The following is a 21333-nucleotide window of genomic DNA, read 5'->3' as shown; positions in this document are numbered from 1 at the left end:
ATCTTGTAATTCGTATGTAGTCACACCCTAGTAACTGGTAAGAGTATTCGTGAAATTGAGCAAAGTTCATAGCTAAACAATCTGTCGTCATGGAGCAATTCTGACCTCAGAATCGGATTCAAGAACTGAAAATTAGCCTAATTCAATCATCAGATTTTTGCGAAATTTATTTTTCAATATTTTATTATTATTATTGATTGATATTTTTCAGTGGTGCTTCTCGCCTTTTTCAAGCTTTGTGCTCCACGACACAAATTTTTGAAATGTTCATAAGTCTTCGTCTTTGGTAATCTTGGGGACGACTTCTTAAATATTTCGCTCATTCCGACGTCAGTATCTCTCGCACCCATGCGCGCTCATCGTGGTCTTTGGCACCGACTTGTAGCACGGCTCATTTTCAGTCTGAGCGTTTCAATGCACTGCAACTGCAGTGAGATCGGCAATGAGGATCCCAGAGAAGCCTGCGACGCATAGAACGGGGATCCGAACCACTGTCATTTTTAATTTGTGGACCAGTGTTATTGATACCAACTTGTATGTCGCGATTCCGATGTACTTGAACAATCTCAGTCAAACATAGTGAACCAGGTATCAAAACTATGATATATATCAATACATTGTGGCGTATTGTCGACATATGGGAAGATAGGGTTGAACGTTGTATTTTGTAAAACCATACAATTATCTTGAACATGTCACCAACCGCGGCATAGAGAGGAAAAGTACCGAGATTTAACGCAAAAAAGTCGACGGAGCCTACCTAACGAATAACCAAAGATATTTACATCCATCTACCTTGGATTGGCCCTATTTCCCCCGCTTTAAAAACCAATTGATTTCAGCGGTCAATAAGTGTTACGACACAGTGAAGACCAACGTGATTCTCGCGACAACGCGCAAAGACATACTTCCTGCATTCCAACAGAGAAATGTAGTTTACGAATTTAAGTGTGACTGTGATTGTGGCTGCGCTGGAAGAACGTCAAAGCGCTTGCAGGAACTCATAAATCAGCATAGCCCTAGATTTATTAGAACACCCTCGGTGAAGAGCTCACCCTTAACTCATCCGCTCAAGATTGATGCGGAACAATCAAAGGCCATGGATTCTGCAATTGGCAAACACTTATGGGATAATCCAGCCTGTTTGTGTGCCTTGGAGTCGACTTTTATCAAAGTACACCAGCCAAGGTTGTGTCAACAAAAAGAGTTCGTGTATCATCTAAAAATAGTACATTGAACGCTCTCGCATTCGACATTTCATGCTGGTGACGTCATATTTTGTGATGCGATTGTTGATATACGATGTTCTTTTGAATTCTCTACTAGTTGCCGACCAGTGTCAGCCGAAAATATTCGGGTTCGTTTCAGTATGAATATACTATTCTATTGTATATTGAGGTTCTGTACCTCCGAGAAGCTGTTCAGTGTTCAATCATCATGAATCACAGTATTAAAATTCGAAAATCCCGAAGGATGGATTTGAATCTCAAATATTGATATTAGCGCTGATACTTAATGATGATGGAATTATATTGACGTCTAATTCCAAATTGGCAAAGTTTCATATCATTTGAGATATCTCCTGGCCCATACCGATTCTATCAGGCTGCCCTACCCTACGCGGCTTTCACGACAATGTAGCCTATGCATTGTAGATATATCTAGTGCATGGGTGGGCAAACTACGGCCCGCGGGCCGCATGCGGCCCGCAACACCGTTCTGTGCGGCCCGCGAGAGTCTGAAGAAACTTATTAAAAATCTTGATAAAATGCTTACTAAAAATCGAATTAATGCAACTTTTTCTTAGTATATTGCAACATGATAATTTTAAGGCAGTGGTTCTCAAACTGAGCAGCTCGCCCCCTTGGGGGCGTGAAAGCATCCGAAAGGGGCCGCGAAGCTGATCTCAAATGAAAATTTTTTCGCGCTCGGCGCGATTTACTTCCAATCCCAGTTGTGGCTCTGTGTTTAGTATGAATTTCAGATTCAAAAATCTCTCATCCACAGTCGTCATCTTTCATGCCATCAAACTATCCGATTTGTTCTCTGTATGCGTAGAATTAGGGTATTTATATTTTATCTATACACATAGTAGAAGCGTGTTTGATGCTAACATGGTTATGATGCTGTCAGCATTGTGTGTCCTGGCATGTGGAATTAGTAAATCTGTGAGCAGTTAGCTGCTCACATATTCATATTTCAATCCTGTTCTAAGAATAGGGACAATCGACTTTTATCTCTACAGTTTTGACACATTGGTTATTGGGTTCGACCAGCCTATGAAATCTCGCCACTGTTTCTGACGCGTGTACGATATCATCAAAGCAATGTTTGGTTTTAAGCCTAAATATTATCTCCATGTCCTCGCTATGTGATCAAATACCAATATTGCGTTTTGGTGCGGCCCGCGAATGGATTCAGATGTTGAATGCGGCCCGCGAGCTCAAAAGTTTGCCCACCCCTGATCTAGTGGCATCACCAGGGTGCGCGTTTCTGTGTAGATAACTAACCACGGACCGGTTAGTTAAGTTAGTTATGAACAGTAGGTTTTGTAGTGGGTAGCTTATTTATACCGTAAGCAATCGCTAGTCCTATGAGTATCAAACGCAAATACAAGGTCGTAACTATTCCCGAATATAGTAATAGTTCAGAAAATAGGTATTTATATCTTGGACTCCTTTATCCATGTTATTATCGCTGGCAAGCAACGTATAGTGGCACGCTCCACCGCTGTAACACCAATGAATTGTTCGTCGATTGGACATTTCTATTACAATGACACATTGATTATTATATTTATATTGTTACTCAGCTGTTATAGCATATGAAGGGTAATTCTGCGTCATCGCGACTTAGCCAATGGCATGATCAATGGCATATTTCTCATGAGTATACTTAGGAACATGGATTAGACCAGGGGCGGGCAACATAGGCCCGCGAAGGGATTTTGTCCGGCCCGCGGACAGTTTTCCGTCTTACATGGTAATGTGGCCCGCGGCCCCATCTGCCGAGATTCCCCACTACTTGCTGACTAGGTCAAATTTGAATGATTGTATGTTATTATATACGTGTATGCGCAGCGTGAGAGAGTGGAGCTTATGCGTAACTTCGTCCAAGCAAGAAGACTTGCTTTATCGGCATTTACGATGTACTCAACCCTAATGTCGTTTGTGGTAATCAAGGTGTTTGTCGACTACAATGGTCATTTACACGAAGCTGATATTTCTCATTTTTGATTTCGCAACCGCCGACAATTGTAGCACGGCACACTTCTAGACTTTTGCAAGACACTGCTCATGCCAGGGGTCGCCAACTCAAAACGAGTCGCGGGCCACTTTTCAAATTTCGGTAGAGGACGCGGGGCGCATGAATTCAATATCGATATTAATTAGTCCACACAGTTGCTCAACGACGCTATCTCGTCACCTACTCAACTCTAATGAATTGATATCTTGGTAAATTTGGGGTATCGGGCTTATCGAACGCCTTGAAATCTTCATTAAGGATTGCACCGCGTGTTGATTGATCAGAGAGAAGAAGACATGGCGGTGCCTATATGGCAATGCTATTCTCTAATCCATATTGTCTTCCTCATTATCGGCAAGAAATGGCTTTGAACTGACATTGCTGTCGTTAAAATACCTTCATTAACTTCGATTTATTCCTTGTATATGTGGACAAATGGTCGAATAATGTATCGATTCAGGAATCCGGCCCGCCAAGTACTTAGCTATATCCGGCCCGCCCCTGGATTAGACTATACTGCTCAAATGATATGATATCAGATCAATCATTGTTAAATTCTAAAATAATCTAGCTATAGTTGTGGTTTATCGAATTTAGGCTAACGCTAGCTGCATATTATCATACTGCGACAGCTTTTATGGTGACACGATACATTTGTCATTGTCGAATGGTTTCTAAATCTCATAGTTTTGACAAACAAATTCTTTGCAAACACTTATAAATGTGATTTTTGTCGAGCCATGCGTATAATGCTATGGTGGTAAATTTTCGCGATGCGCGTGGAATGTCAGTATGCTGCGTCGGCTCACTTTCCGTCGAACAATTTCATCCCATGACCCAAGCTTCTTTGTTTACTTTTTTACTTTTTTACTCTTTCGCAGTATCATGGCGTAATTCCCAAAACTGCACCAATTTCTGAATGCATCAGCAATTTTGCGTTGGTCACGAAGATGCATCTTTTTCCTTCCTTCTCTCTCTCTCTCTCTCTCTCTCTCTGTCTCTCTCTCTCTTTACGGTGGACACTTTCTGTTCAATTCGTGCGCTCCTCCGTCGTATTGTTGCTGCCTACTTCTAACAACGGCAATTTTCAGTTCTAAGCTCTTCAAGACCATGCAATTGGATTGAGCTCGTCAATGGATTCATTCAACATTCCAGCAAGTCGATTGTAAATACGGTATGAGTTAACGAGGGAGGAAACGACGCAGTTGGACACGATTGTATATAGCCACGAATCGCGTACTCTCCATTTATTAGCAGAATAATATTGTAGCAGATAGATATATGCAAACATTGTGTTTTGACTGGACTGCGCTGTATGGTAGTCGACAATCATCCTATTTTTTCTTTGATTTTTTGCAGGCATAATTATAGCCACAGGCACTAATCTAGCCATAGAAATGGCTTCTGCGAATGGGATGACGCTAAATTATGTTAATACAAATATATATATTTGAATTATCTTATTTTAAGACATGTTTTCACCTACCAACAAAGTATAGATATACATTTTCATATTTGTCGTAGCCCAACGGCGACCGAAGGAGATCAATTACGCGACAATAAACAAGTAATTCAATAAACTTGTCTTCAAGCAGCCTTCAACATGCAATTCAAATTTACGAATTGGCCCACATGCCGACATTCGAAATAAATAGCAATATCACAGACGAAGTCTGCAATTCCTTGAGCTGTGCATAATCGTGAATGAGCGAGATTCTGTCAGGTTTTCACAGACTTACCATCCCATAGGCTAAGATACCTATCATCAAGCTCGAGCCTGTAACTGTCATTGTGATTGGTGTAAGTCACTACCATTGTCGTCAGTGTGGAAAGAAAAGCTACAATGAGCTTTGTTGATTTTATAGTTCTTATGGTTTTATGCAACAACTTGTGGTCCGATAATGCTATCACAAATTTACGTTCACGGCAATGTAAAGAATCAATTGAAGTCGGCATCATCTGAAACGGTACCTCAGAAAATCTTTGTACTAGTAACTAGGAAGACGGATGATGATGCTCACACTTAGTGACACCAAAATTTGTCGCATGAGGCTTTTGCAAAAGGCGCTGCTCGATTGGTAAGAGACGGCGTTCTGCTTCTTGACATAAAAACTGTCACGCGCGATGTATTTCACAAGCAAACAGTGATATGCGGCTGTGAATAGCAAAAAGGTTGGGCATCCATATGAGTTAAAGCAAAAATATTCAAAGCGACAAAGACAAAAAAAATCCATGTTGTGGTAGGCCTACGAAGGACTATATAACTGTGGCATTAGGCGGCTGATTTCCCACTTGAAATATGCCAGGAGTTCGGAGGTCAATATTTGACTCTTCCTAATATGAAGTCATCCGGCTCTCCATATTTTGGAGCAGGGTCGTTCGGATCGTATCCGAGTATCTTGAGCATGGGAGCAATTTTTTCCATATCCCTCTCGACGTCATGTGGAATTTCACCGAACCAACTGCTCAACGCTTGCAAGTAAAGGGGCTTTTGTACTTGATCCGTCGACCGTTCGAAACTGTAATGCACGGACGGGTGGTAATTAGCATACAGTACTTATAGCCGCACCGAGGTCACCGTATCTCTGCGGTTAGAACACTGTGACCACCAATAGCTCCCTGCTCCTTCGTATATTGACTGCTCTGTAAGAACCGGTGGTAAGCAAACCGAATGCTGCTATCAAACCTGTTCAATGAATTGGTTGGCGACAGGAAAGACATCAGGCCGAATCTGCCAAGTAATTTTAAAGGTAACTTAAGCAGGTTCCTGACTTGTACTTTTGATCGTTTGCGTAACGGACATGGCAAAGGATACCAAATGCTAGTTTCGGGTTGATGCCATCGTTATGCAATGGGGTGCTTCATTATTATCACACCTTTACATAGTTTGTAATATCACGAATAAGTATTGCTCTAATTTAAAGCAGCGACTTCATTCGTAAATAATGGAATTGGTAGGTAAAAATGCAATGACTGGCCGATTGAATAAGGCTATGAACTACTGAAAAGGCGGTTCGCGGGTCACGAAAATATAGGTTGCCATGTTTGGTGATATGGGGTTTCCTGCCCTTTTACGTTAAGCAGAATCCAGGACGCATACACTTCGAACTTGGTTGAATAATATTATGTCATTATTCGGGTTTAATTCGATACAATTTTCAAGTCATGAATGATGAAGTTTTGGAAACCCCAGACTGAATCTAGTCGCCGCACTAAAAAAGTGGGATATCTGAATAAACTGTTTACATCGTGAGAATCAGATCAAATGGATTGCTCGGGCTGCGCAGAGACCCATCGCGTAGAACTCGATATATACCAGTGTGACCATAGATGCATTACAATAGTTTGTGTACTGAAACTTTCATACAACGGTTTGACATTGGTCCACTCGTATCTGTGAGTAACTAGCAGTCGGTCCATTTGGTAACGATATCTCTGCACTGTAGACCGTGTGCACTGTGCAGTGTGCATCCTTTCGCTCTTCGCTCTTCTCAAAATTTGGTGCAATGTTCCCTACAAGAGGTTGCTACCAACACTAAGCATATTTTTGAGAGAAAATTTGGCGTGACTTACGCCACTAGAAGATGGCATATTCACAAATAAAAGCAACTGCAAACTCACGAACGCAGTCAATTAATGCTTCAGAATGCATAAACATCTATTAAACGTCTGTATACGACTGGTAAATACATTGAATTTATTAGTAACATGCAAATGCATGGTAATAATATCCTGTGGCAACGACGACATTTTGCTGTCCAAATGCGATCCGTCATGTATAGAAAGTTGAGAATCTCTGTCCTAAGAGAACGATTTTAATGTCAACGAGACGCCACGTAGGCTTTTGCTCTACTTTCAATTGCTAAATACTTGTATAGATTTCAGTTAATGAATATATGCATTGATCGACTTACATGTAAAACTGCAATTTGATGCAGCCTTGCCTATATTATAAAGTCATCGCAGTCTATTTATTTTCTCTGAATGCTTTTTTACAGGTCAGGGAAGATTTCTGGAACTTGATCGCACCAACAACAATTGATGAGATCAGAACTAATTACAAAAGAATGATGCATACATTGGATGAAATATTTAAGGTAAATAGGTACTTATGAATCTATTATGATTTAGAAATGATTTATAATAACTTCTCGATTTTTCGATTTTTCAGTCTGGTATGAATGATCAACTGAGAAATCTGCTGGAAGTACAATCGCAACTTGCAGATGGCAGAATAAACTCTAAAAAAAAGTCCACAGTATCTGCATTGTTAGTGGAACAGGTACTTGATTAATCGGACTTGCAGTTTAATTCGATTACATGATGTTAAAAATCATGCGATAGCTTCATAACTAACTTCATATAATGATGTCAATCACTTTCGAATCAACTGACACATGCGGCTGACTGTAGCAGTGGTTCTCAAACTGGGGGCGTGAAAGCATCTGAAGGGGGTGGAAAGTAGGGGTCATGTTTTCTCGCTTCTCGTGATTTACATACAATTTAGTTATTGTACTGCGTGTAGTCCGAATTTCATATTTAAGAATTTTCTCATTAACAATCATAACCTTCCATACAATCAAACCCTTGTGATATGACGATAAGGGGGCGTGAAATTTTTCACACATTGTGGGGCGTGTCTAAATAAGTTTGTAAACCACTGGTGCACAGTTTAGACCAGGGGTTACCGACACGCAAGCCGCATGCTACCGCGAGGTCATATTTTGCGGCCTGCGACCTCACGAACGCTACCCGTTTTCAGTTGGGGACCCCTGTTGTTGACAGTCATAAGCACTGTTTGAATTTAAAAAAACTACTTCTATGTCAGCCTCAAGATATTCAAATCCAAAACAAAAGCTCGCAACCTCCACATTTGGTTGTTGCAAAGCACGAGAATGGCAAGATCCAGGGCTGGATTCTGGCTGATGGCCACACAAAAGTGCCTAATTTGTATCCACAAAATTGGCCGATTTCATTCTCATATTTCAACAGAGCAGAAGACTTTCTAAGCACGGGTTTCTCACTACATTCGTTTGAGTAGAGTGCTCAATATGAGTTCACCAATTGGCTTATTTCTTTCTCAGATTTAAACAGTCTGGTCCGACAGAAGACTTTACAAGCATAAGTTTCTCACTGCATTCGTTTATTGAGTAGTACACTAGGCTACTTCACAAGTACAAGTACGTTACATGGTACAAATCCTGTCTATGCATACGTTTCTGACTACATTCGTTTATTGGGTGGTACTTTACAAGTAAAAGTACGTTGCATGGTACAAATCCTGTAATTATATAGTTGAAGTAATTTGGCCAAGTTGGATTTGGCGTGTGGTTTATTTCCATGAGGATAAGGCTGCCATATTCTCAGTGAAAAATTCAAAGATCTGGGCGCATGTCCGGCTCCGATCTATGCTGCAAATCATATTTCTTTCCTTGCATGTCTTCGAGTGCATTTTGTTGATTTCTTAGCATGCACGTCAATTTTCCGTTCATAATAAAATGTTCCATACTATGCGTTATTCAAACAGGTTTACTGTTGTCGAATACACCAGGTAGTTTTAGTATAATTTCAAGGACATAACGGAGGTCGACATGTCCACCAGATTATTTAGTAGTCGTTATCAAGCCTCAGTGAGGCAGCACCGTGATCAGAAGCATCTCAATAAAAAGCACAGTCGACAGCATCTAGGACATTTTATGTGCGATCTTTTTTCACAAATAAAGTGCTGTATTTTCTGCTTTTTACAGTGTAAATACCAGCCAGCATTTCTCGATAACAATAGAAATGTGGTGGAGAATACTAGCATATCTCAATTACGCAACATTAATGAACAGGCCGTATTAAATCTTCTGCAACTTTATCATGAGTTTTACTCCACGCATCTATGAGGTTGGGGACTAGCAGATGCAATACCATGTAGAACTCATGTCTTAGTTCAAGGGTCGGCAACCTACGGCCCGCCATGCGAAATCGTCCGGCCCGCGACATAATAATTAGTTATCACAAGAATACGGCCCGCCGTTTCATAATGAGTTCCAATCTGCAGTGCAGCACTGCATGAAAAAATGCGGCATTGCTACGATATATTAGTAGCCTACATCGTATTAGTCTATTGTTACGCCATAAAACGAAGGTGGTTGAAGTAGGAGATGAGATAGATTAGACTGGATCAGTGCTTATCAATCGGGTGTATCTCGCAACCGAAGGTGTTCCATACTTTTTTAAAGGGTTTACCACTCTAACGGGGTGTGACAATAAAGGTGTTCTTCCTTTGCTTCAAAAACGCTTGGAACATCTCAGACGCAATGATGGAATCTCAAACTGTTCAATTATAGATAACTAGCCTCCGTATGTTAGTTAGCCTATCTATAGTTTAATTTTCCAGAAGGCATTGTGTGCCAAGACAAAAAAAAAACTGAATAGTGTTTTGGCCACAATGGTGAAAACTGTAAATATGATTTTTGTCTCAATAACTGAATCAGGTACGCCAGATATTACTAGAAGCAGAGAATCAATATGGCGATCTCATGCAGACCTATATATGTCATGTTCGCTCATTGAGTCGAGCAGCTATGCTTACACGAGTGTATGAACTGAGAAATGAAATAGCAGCTTTCCTCGAAAACACAAATATCGCCGACTCATAATCTTGTAATCGAAAATGGGTATCTCATCTTGCTTAACTGGTACATTTAACGTCACATCTGAACAAATTGAATTTGCAACGTCAGGGGGAAAACAACTAAATACATGAGATGTTGATGAGGCACATTCAAAACAAATCTGTGACTCTGGAAATGTCAACAGTACAAAGAAAATTATGCTCACTTTCCTATACTGGAGGAGAGAAAACCTAGTACCAACACTACATTTGTAACTGTGATACGAAATTTAACTACTGAATATTCACCCGCTTTTCCGACATTCCTTCTCTACAAAATGAATTCTGACTATTCAGTACTCTGTTTAATGCGGACGCCAATACCATTGTCTGAAAATTTCAAATGGGCCTTTCTGAAATGCGATGCAGTTGAATTGAATGACAAATTTCATACAAAGAGCATATCGCTGCATGACTTTGACAAAGAGTACGTTCTTGAAATTGGTCTTTATCCCAGCTTGACCAGCAAGGCAAAAGAAATGGCATCGACTTTTGGTAGCGCGTACGCATCTGAACAATAGTTTTCAACAATGAAATTTGCGAAGAACAAGCTAAGATCACGTATCCCAACGCACATTTAGAACATCGTCTGATTCTTGCTTCATCTGACTTGTTACCAGAAGTTGAAAACCTTTCACAAAGCAAGCTGCGTCAATTGTCACAATTATTCTGTGTTGTTGAAGTCTAAATACATGTGTCTTCTGATTAGTATGATTGAGATCAGAGTTGGGTCAATTGTAATTTGTAATTGTAATTGAATGTAATTAATTACATTTTTCAATGTAATTGTAATGTAATTGTAATTGAAGCGTTTTTATTTTGTGTAATTGTAATTGTAATTGTAATTTGACAAAAATTTTGCTCAATTACAATTTCAATTACATTAAATTGCTATTGAGACCTGACAAGCACAACATAAAATAATTGACTTATAATGCATTCTCTTTAAATGTCGACAAGGAATTTGGCGGATCCATTCGCGGAAGCCCTTGACTGCGCCCTTGCGGGCGAAGTTTTTTTTATTTTTACTGCTATGCTGGCCTCGGCTGCCATTGTATACAATTTTTAGAATACTAACCAACGGATGGATTCGCAACACGTGACTCACGATTGAATACGCCGAGAAGCGAACTGCTGAGCCGGCTAAAAGCAGCAGAATTGATAGTCCCATAGCTGGCGATCCAAGCGTCGAAATTCGATATGTATGGTCCTAATCGAAAGCTAGTGTCGCACTGATTCCGCAATAAAAGTATATTTCCAGGCAATGGTACCATCCCAAAATAGTCGTTAAAGTCTGAGAATCCGCATTGTTCTGAACAATCGCTGGGCGTAATTGGTAATTGTTGTGGTCATTCTGCTGCAGCGCTCTCACTTTTCAGAACAGTCGGCCTTAAACGGCTATTTTGGAGCAGTTACATTGCCCTGACGAGATTTTATTTTGTATTTTCGGAATTAGTACATCAATAGCTTACGATAAAGACCAGATGCATCAAATTTGGACGCATGGATCGCCAGCTCTAGGACTACAAAGTTTGCTGCTTTTAGCCGGCTCTTTTGTCGGTGCATTCATCCGTGACTCACATCTTGCGCATCTATCCGTGGGTTGGCAATCTACAATACGATTTTAGATCACGATGCTGCATCGTTACTTCGTCTGGCCAACTAACCAGACCACTGGATATTATATAACGTCTTATCTGACAAAGCACGGTTTTGTTTTTACTCCTCATCCTAATTCCTACGTCCCTGGATAAATATAATAATATTTCTTTAATTATATGCTATATACGCAAATCCAACACGTGCATATATTATAATACTTTTTCAACGACATACTGCACCCTATCCTTAATCCTAACCCATAGGAAATTAGGTAAATAACATTTTACATTTCCAATTACGTGAGCCATAATTACCGAGCATACAAAACACGCTTATATTACGTCACAATGACATCTTACATAGCATACTATTTACGCACATAAACGCATTTATTACTACACAATCTGAACTATACTTGAATTGTTGAAATTAAATACGACGCTACGGTTGTCAAGGAGCACGGTTGAATTTATGATTATTCAATTACATGTTCAACAGCAGCAATTGTAATTGTAATTGTAATGTAATTGAAGCATGCAAGGAGTAATTGTAATTGTAATTGTAATTTGATATTTTTAGCATGGAGTAATTGTAATTGTAATGTAATTGAAACATGCATGAAAGTAATTGTAATTGTAATTGTAATTGAACTGAAATAATGTAATTGATCCAACTCTGATTGAGATTGCAGCAATGTAGGATAATATACCGAAGTGAGCGTAAAATATAGTACTAAGAAAAATTCCGGCCCGCCAAAATGTTGTACACCCGAAATTTGGCCCGCGACTAGCAAAAGGTTGCCGACCCCTGTCTTAGTTTAACGGGCTGTTCCATCATTGATTTGTATATATTGCTACCTCAATCTCAGCACCTGATGTTAAAATGCATGGTGGTTGTAGTGCATTCCGATCGATTTGTCAAGCAATGTGCGGAATACATTCATTCCTATTGTAGTGTACATTTAGGGATGGTGTGAACGTGAGGTTCACGTTCGCGTTCTGTGTGTGAACCTAGCAAATTTAGAGGTTCACGTTTACAAACGAACCTTGGTAGGTTCTGCACTGTGAACCTTTTTCATATATCACAATTTTCACTTCATTATAACAACTTTGGTTGTAATTGTTTGCATTTGAACTGCGAGCCGCACTATGCATGGCGCTGGCAGCATAAAAGAATCAACACTAAACGAGCATGCACCTCGACAATCTCAACATTTCTACCTGCTTTGTTACAAAAGTTTGCTCGAAATATCCAGCTTTCCGATCGTGAGCTTGACCCGCAATCACACAAGATCAAGAGCGAAATACACTACATGTCAGCGAATGATGCTTATTCAACCAATGAATGAAATCGATATCATTATGGTCATGAACAAGACTTCCCTAGGTCTCGTGTACAACTGTACAATAATATAGGCTATAACTTCTCTGAAAAGTAGGGTTGGAATTAGCAATATCACGTCACGTGACGTCATGAGGTTCACGTTCGCGTTCGCTCAGAACCTTTCAAAAAGGTTCGCGTTCACACGAACCTGAACCTTTCAGAGGTTCACACCATCCCCAGTACACATCACGTGAATCCCGTATAGATCCGTATGATTACTTGATCGATTGCCCTCGCTGATTGTGATGTTACGTATTGTTAAAGGGGCATTGCGCTCTAAAAATGATGTGGTCTCAAATTGAAGGTTAAAACGAACAAAAATTTTTGGTTGCGGCCATTTCCTTCAGAACGCCACCGTAATGGAGCTGCAATTTATTGAAATTTCTACAAGACCAGCTGCCGCGGCTGCTTAACCCGTTACATGGCACGATATCTTCACCGTCGCACTTGCTCGACGCGACTAGCCAGTCACGCAGAGAACGAATTTTAGATAGTTGTCAGCCGATGTTATGAAGGAAATGTGTCTAAGTTTCGTTCTCTGCGTGACTGCCTTATCGCGTCGAGCAAGTGCGACGATGAAGACATCGTGCCATGTAACGGGTTAAGCAGCCGCGGCAGCTGGTCTTGTAGAAATTTCAATAAATTGCAGCTCCATTACGGTGGCGTTCTCAAGGAAATGGCTGCGACCAAAAATTTTTGTTCGTTTTAACCTTCAATTTGAGACCACATCATTTTTAGAGCGCAGTGCCCCTTTAAGTTGCCGAGCGAATGCAATAATATCCTGGTTTAATATATCTGCCTACATGAGAAAGTGCGTGTTCATGACCGCCAACAAAACGTTATAGGGCTAGTGGCAGCCACCAAAGCGACTGCTCAGGGACGGGATACACATCTGACCTTGAAAACTTGCGAATATTATGTTTGGTTGATTCGTCTATCTTATTATTTTGACGAAGTGTGAGGTATAAACGGTAGAACTTTTCCCATCAAGTTTTAATTTTCAATGTGGTACGGCCATTCGATAATAATTTGCCATGAACAGATAAACCAATTTGTAGTCCAGTTGTGAACAAAAGAAGGTAGTTAATGACATTTATTCCTCGCTGATATATTGTATCGATATGTGTCGTCGAAAAGAAAGATGGGGCTAACGTTTTCTTCTAAAATTCAGGTATGACCGTGTAAACTTACTTCGAAAGTTTGTTCTTAACATGCTTCTCGTGATGTAGGACTTCCGGACACCAATTAATGTCGAGAAATTCAAATATTCTTTTCGTCGTTTTCAATGGCTGTAAGACGAGCATCTCATAATGCACAAGCAAACAAGTAGTGTCTCCCAATATATTACAACTGCCGTATATCTGCTCGCTTATGTGGTTCCAATACTGCAACACGGATCTAAACGAATAGGAATATTCATAACTGCGATAGATATACAATATATATTGAACTTGTGATGCAGACTATACAAGAGAATGGAGAGGCCAGGTGACAGTTGTCATTCCATATATATTAGGGCTACCATGCGTCCTCGTTTAAGATCATTTGTCCTCGTTTTTTGACTTTTTTGAAAGTATCCTCGGAGGACGCCCAAGTGCCCTCTTTTTTGAGAATTTTGGTTAAATATAGGGCAAAATTCCTCTGAGATACAGTAAATCAGCACTGAATGACCGCTCTAGCGGCTATTTCGGGAGCTGAGTCGGAAAGTTAATCTTTTTTTAGTCAACCAACGGATAACTTGAAAGGAAAACTGTATTTCGCAGTTGAGCCGGAAAGTTGGCCATCATATTTTAGTCAACCGACCACGAAGTGGGAAAAATTAACCATTTTACATGATTTTCCTCCGCTATTGCAAGTCTGACAATTTTGAAAAAGTGTCCTCTATTCAGATTTCCAAAATATGGTAACCCTAATATATATCGCAGTTGTTCCTTTCCTTATCTAACATGGAGAACACTGGCGCTAGCATGCAAGCCAAAAGGAAACTTGATGCATTACCTATAGTACATCACCCAGTGGCGGCTCGTGACAATATCGGGTGGTGGGGCAAGGGCTGCAAGCGACTTTTTATCAAGATGACGTCACAATCGCGTTTTCCAACGTAAACAAGTAACTTAATGATGGTACGGTAACATGAATTTCCCGGCAACAGTGATTTTAACGTATGTGCCACGAGACTCCAGAGGTCCGCCGGTGAGCTGTGACTTGAAGTATGGTAACTGCGTAAACGGCGTACGGAAAAAAGATTCAACACGGTTCATGTTCGCACTAGGCCTGACTAATTATCTGCAGAAATGGAAATGACTATAACTCGAGAGTTAGCGTAAGCCTAATTGGAAAGGTCAACGAGTTCGGACAGATACGCAATTGTTATCTCATAACGATAACTCGAGCCTAACTGGAAAGGTCAACGAGTTCGGACTCATACGCACACACGCAATTGTTATCTCATAGATTGGGCCTGTCATATTGAATCAAAAACATCATTCTGAAGAACTAAGAATAGCAGCCTCGGAAATTCGGTCTCGGTACAGCATAGAAGATTTGGCCTTGAAACTGGAGACTGTAACACGACACATACGGCTTTATTACTGTCTATAGGTCTGCTGCGAAATCGCCTTTGGAATATATATTACCGAATAAATACGTGGATGAAAGCCTTAAACTTAGTACACTGTTACATGATATCATCGAGAAGTGTCCTCATGGCCCTTTTCGGTATGGCACACTGTCAAAATTAATGCGAACAGACCAACACCGAATTTTGCGTAAAATTTACTGAGGAATAGGCTGATCAAGTGATCAGCTGTTAGCCGCCATCGAAAACTAAATAGCTATCGCGCTTGAGAGGGTTGTAAGCAAATGGCTTGACGGCCACAATTTCACGGTGAAATTGACATTGGAGGATATAATATCAAAGTAAATATTTGAATGGAATCTGAGAATGATATCATCATCTCAGTTAACGTTACCGCAGATACAACGGCTTTTGCGTGACATCAGCAATGCGTTGAAGGCTAAAGTGTCAGATCGGAGCGCATCTCTACCATGCTCGACCTTGATAACGAAATTACTGCCCTAATCATTGAGTGTCAACCTTGAGACTTGGCATAGCGTTCGATATAAAAATCAAGACATACTGTATAACAGCTTATGACGGATCTAGGTAAGGAGCATCGTTAAAATCAATACAGACCAATACCGGCTTTGTGTATAATCTGTTAGCGATAAATGAGAGTCAGCTCTCACTCGAATTAGGAAACGAAATTACCACTAACACAGTTCAGTGACAAACTTTACACTTGGTACAGCGTTCGATACTAACGTTAAGACTTACCGTGCCAAATGTCATAACCGATCTCAGTATTGAACATCGTCAAAATCAATGGATACCAATACCAGCTTTTGAGTAAAATCTGTTTGCGATACATGAAGGATCAGCACACACTCAACTTCGGAAACGAAATTACTACCCTAAACTTTAAGTAAAAACCCTGAAACTTGGGGCAGTGTTAAATACCACCATCACGACATGACATACCAAGTTTCAAGAGTTTTCATGGTGTGAATCACCATCAAAATCGACCTATACCACCAAAGGTCGACTAAACGCATATGACGGTAACCGAGTTCAGCTATAGATACGATTGTTACATCACACCTTAAGGGCACAGAGCTAATTTGCCCCGGTTGCTCGGTCATTTTATGAATAGGAGAGAGTAAATTACCGTTTCTTTATTGTGCGCGGCTTTGAGAGAATAGACAGTGAAAGCTTGTTATGAGCGCTACCGGGGCATGCCCAGGCTAGGCATTCGCAAAGCAAAAACACAGAAGAGAATTCGATTTTCGTAGAGACTTCGCTATATATGGGCATTTACAAGCGAAAGGACAAGAAGAATACGATTTTCGCTGTGGTTTCGGTATATATAGATTGGTGTGCGTCTATAAATGGTAAAGAATTGTTGTTGAAGAGAATTTTAGGTGGGGCAATGCCCCAGTTGCCCTATAGGACGAGCCGCCACTGACATCACCATAGATCATATGAATCAATGTCTGAATCTAACATGGTTGGCGGGATATAAACTAAAGTTTCTTGCCTGTAACTGCTCGAGTTTACTCCAGTAATCGTCACTGTCCGCGAGACGATTGAGTGAGCGGATGCTCTTCCATCACGCGCCATGTAGATAAATTTTGCGTTTGGAAATAATTTATTTAGATAGCTGCAAAAAATGCACCCGTCATTCATTTTTCACCGTCTAAAAAACCAAGTCTCTTACATCATATTCAGAAGTAAAAGTGGGTCTTTGTTACAATAGAAACGCTTAGAAGGGGCATGATGCTTGATGATTTCAAGTACGAATTGTGAGACCGCGGCATCTAAAGGATATGGCTCCACTCCGTCATTTAATAGTTGGCAAGTCTTGTCCTCGGAGCTTTGAAAGGTATGAATTGGTAATTTTAGATAATCACCAAAGTAGTTAGCTAATCGAGTAGAAATAGTAGGGCTTGATGTCCAAGTCCCTTTGTTTTATTTGATAGGTGGGCATATAAGATTTTCTCATCTTTAATTTTACTTTTTGGCGGTTTGCACTCTACTTGTCCAGCAACAACGGTATAACTGTATGCGATTAATATGAAAGCAAAATCAAACGTAAAGTTGACTAATACTGAGAGAGTCGATGTGCACGATTCAATAAGGAGGTCCTTGTAGTTCTCCATATATCAGCTATCTGTTACTATTGGTGACCAGAAATATGACATATCTGTAGGTCTCCGGGCATACTAGCTCACATCGACTATTTAAGGATTATACGCAACTTTGTATGAATAATTTGTTACAACTAGGGATAAGAAAAGTCGAAGCATGTCTCGCATGACTCGAATGGAAAACAAGAAGTATTTCTAAAATCAAGAATCGCATTACCACAATAGAATATAATTTATTGACAGAAATGCACAGCGAGACAATAGTCAATTGAAATATTACTTATTTATGTTCGAGATCGGGTATGAAGGAAATTCATGCAATACCGCACTATCCATTACTATATACCACGGCGATCATACTCAATTCTGGTAGGGATGGATTCAAACAGCAGTAAGCAGGAAAGCGGTATCGTCGAACTTGGCTTATTCATATCACCATTCTCGTTTGCATGGGTCATGGCATTAAAATGATTATTGAATCGCCCGAATAACCCAATGCACCACTCTAAAGAAAGTAAGTGAGTGAGAAAATTTTTGTCGCGATAAACATACTTTGAATGTGAGCATTCGACGAATAGAATTGACCAAAGGGATGTGAGAAGCCGGGGACCTTTAGAGTAAGTGATAGAGCTGTGTCACTACATGTAATTGCAATATTGTATAATTGAGAACTATATGTAACTTACACACAGCAGTTCACAATCGGTGTTTCAGCATTTAAAAATAACCACGTTTTAGTCCTTTTCCCGAGAAAACTCTGAACTGAGTGTGAACTCTTTTGTCTTTACGGAATTTGGTGTCGACGTCACATATTTGTTACTAATGGTAGGACGGTTATAATGTCGCAGATGAGCAATGTTCAACATGTGCTGTTTTAGGAGATTATTTTCCTGGAATATAGTTCTTCATAAATATTTCAACTTGTGATATAAATGTGCAGGTTAGTATATCCATCTATTCGGTTACTCAGCTATATGCCTAAAGTGCGATTTTGCATTTAATCAGATTCAACATTCATGATGGGACAAATTTCGAATGAGTGAGAGTATCATGTACTGAATCTGTAAGTTGGCTGGTGTTAGTGATGGAATTTGTTGTCACGTGGTGCAAAAGACCACGATGTTATAAGCACCATAACATGCTTTTATTAATAAATGATAAGAATGAGTGATTCGTTTTTAGTTCCTAATTGATGAACATCGATAGAACTTGTGATGTAATAATAATGGACAGTGAAATTTCTACTATCAATAAGTTGATGCAATGTTACGTTTCACAATCAGTTTGTCATAGTCTTTTTAAAACTTCAAAATAATCATCCTTAATAAAAACAACAGATTAGATATACAAAATAATAAATAAATAAAAATATATTGCTCAAAAGTAGTATATTAATTTGCTAATGGTCCCCTCTGGTAATATCATATATTTCCACGAACTGTGAAGAACGTGAATTAAAAAGACTTTATCAGTTATGGCGAGGACTATATATATTGAGATCGCATGGATATTGTTGATAGGTGTAAATCGTGGGAGTGACAGAATAGAGGTGTACCTTCTCCATTTACTTATTCCATCCAACAGCCAGGGAAGCACGTGTGTCTCGGGGCCGCAACGTATGTCATGGTGAGCTTCAAGCATGCATCGCATCAGAGTAGTTCCACTTCGTGGTACGCCGCCAACGAATATCAAAGGCAATTCTGTGTCATTTTCTGGGTTACTCTGCAAAAAGAATGATATAAAATATCTGGATCATAATAAAGGAGGTAATTTCATACTTCCTTAATATCGCATAGCCTATTCATTCTTTTTAGTTCCTATTATCAGGAGTGGTGATAAGCGATTTGATTGGAATTGAAATAGAATACATTAGCAGTCATTTTATAAATAAATAACACTTCAATTATTCCCTATCCGATTGATATCTAGTTCGGGCACTTTTTAATAGATGCTACTGATCTGACGCGTATGCTATCCTCCAGTAATAAACACGAAAAAGCATGCGCAGAAACTCACTTGAAATAAGACAAATAACGGAAATTAGTTTGAAATAAGGACAGCTCTTACAAATGAGGAAAACGTAGTATTATAGCTGCTGTATAAACATTGGCCATTCATTGACCTCTTTGAACTACTTCACGGACCTCCAATGTGATAAAGGCGAAGGATCCATGCAATACAGGGATAACAAAAGCCAAAATGGTTCATTCATGGAAACGAGAGTCGAGGATGATATGAGCCTTGGAGTCTACAAGTAGACAAGATTTCTTAGTTTGCGAATCTTAAGTCGTTCGGTGTCATTTTGGTTTCCATTGAGTATTTCTGATGTTTGAGTCCCACAGTACCAAATGCAATGGGATACTCGGTTCTATTATTGCAGTAACACAGTATCAGAAGACTTTATACATCAGAAATATCATTGGAACAGGGTGTATCTGAAAATATGCAATTTCATTCAGTTACAATTATTTCAAGGCTTCTGATACAATCATAAATAGAAGTAGGCCTATGGAATTTGTTTGTAATTGCGCCGAGCTTGCTGATGACATAACTATTTATTTTTCACGGTCCAACATCAGGTGAATACGTTCCGGCGACTATACAGATTCCAACAAATTAGAATCACCGCCATTGTGACGCAAGTAATATTTCAGTGAATATTGTAGGGGTTCTTAACCTTTAGTAACCTTTGGAACCCTTGCTGTAATATGCAAGACTGCGACGAACACGAAATTTTCGATAAGTCACAATAACAAATTTTGACTCATTACACATCTAAATACACATCTAACACATTATTATACTTTATCGGTGCACAAAATGAATAGTGCATTAATAGAGTGTTAAAAGAACAAAGACATTAAAATATCATTTTCATACAAAGCGAAAACATTATAAAGAATATGTATTGCAAATCAGAGTGACTTATTTTATTTCCTTCCACTTGAGAACTGCGCGGCTTCAGCTTCAGTGCAATACGTCCGTGCAATCTTATTGTTCGGTCGAAACTTAAGAGCGAGGAAGCAATTGCTTAATTCCAAATGTAATAACAAATATTGCAGATAAAATTCAACGGGAAAGTTGCTGTGGCCTAATGCTAGTCTTTGATTTATAAACCTAAGTCAATATACGTAAGTTTACTTGCCCATGAATGAATATACTTGCTTCGTATTTGTTCCTTATCTTCGTGAAATATCATTTTGTTAATGATTAGTAATCCGATGATGCAGAAAATTGATAAGACAACGATGTGTATTATCTTGCATTGCATTATTGAATATCAACTAAGTATATAGATACTCCTTGAGAATAAATGATACAAAAAAACTATTACATTATCGATCTAAAGCGGGGGTTCTCAAAGTGGGTAGCGCCCCAATCCCCCCACCCCGCTCGGGGGCGGAAATACACCTAAAGAGGGGCACGATGCTGCGGTTAACTGGAAATTTTTTCGCGCCAGTTCATAGTTCTTGCTCTGTGTATAGTCCGAACTTCATATTTGAGGATTCTCTCATTACCAGTCATAACCTCCCATGCCGTCAAACTATCCCTTGAGATTTCTAGCACTCTAGCTGCATTTTGTGATATGACGACAAGGGGGAAGCGAAATGGGAAAATACAATTTAGAGACAAAACATTATCTTAAAAATTAAAAAAGGTAAATTATCAAATTCTGAGATTAGGTTGTTCCCGGTTACGCATGCCAATACAGTGTGACATAAATTTGTACAACA

General features: G+C 39.6%; 1 protein-coding gene across 2 annotated transcripts; it reads right to left on the bottom strand.

The window, feature by feature from the left end:
* Positions 1-4478: 4478 nt before the first annotated feature.
* LOC145438146 (protein-tyrosine sulfotransferase-like) lies at positions 4479-20898 on the bottom strand. Of its 2 annotated transcripts, XM_080315526.1 has the most exons (7): positions 20745-20898; positions 19155-19321; positions 17170-17325; positions 16990-17112; positions 14084-14290; positions 10483-10591; positions 9884-10417 (listed from the first exon to the last, which is right to left on the bottom strand). In XM_080315526.1, exons 1-7 carry the CDS (start codon positions 20868-20870, stop codon positions 10247-10249), a joined length of 1059 nt encoding a protein of 352 aa, XP_080171652.1. In that variant the 5' UTR covers positions 20871-20898; the 3' UTR covers positions 9884-10246. The 2 variants fall into 2 exon arrangements, with proteins under 2 accessions (XP_080171653.1, XP_080171652.1); XM_080315527.1 differs by lacking the exons at positions 9884-10417; positions 10483-10591 and adding an exon at positions 4479-5765.
* Between the last annotated feature and the right edge of the window lie 435 nt (positions 20899-21333).

The sequence above is a fragment of the Botryllus schlosseri genome, chromosome 4, assembly GCF_051294905.1.
Source record: "Botryllus schlosseri isolate E-star chromosome 4, Bs_hap1, whole genome shotgun sequence".
NCBI classification, from domain to species: Eukaryota; Metazoa; Chordata; class Ascidiacea; order Stolidobranchia; family Styelidae; genus Botryllus; species Botryllus schlosseri.
The sequence above is the reverse complement of the archived record's forward strand: the minus strand, read 5'-3'. Positions and strand labels throughout refer to the sequence as shown.

What these genes read in the sequence shown, in the direction of transcription:
- LOC145438146 (XM_080315526.1), bottom strand. Translation starts at nt 20,870, where the DNA reads ATGCAATGCAAGATAATACACATCGTTGTCTTATCAATTTTCTGCATC. An exon ending in CTTTTACTTCTGAATATGAT is followed by an intron (nt 17,113 to 17,169) that starts GTAAGAGACTTG and finishes CATTTTTTGCAG; the next exon opens with CTATCTAAATAAATTATTTC. An exon ending in AATCAGACGATGTTCTAAAT is followed by an intron (nt 10,418 to 10,482) that starts GTGCGTTGGGAT and finishes ACTATTGTTCAG; the next exon opens with ATGCGTACGCGCTACCAAAA.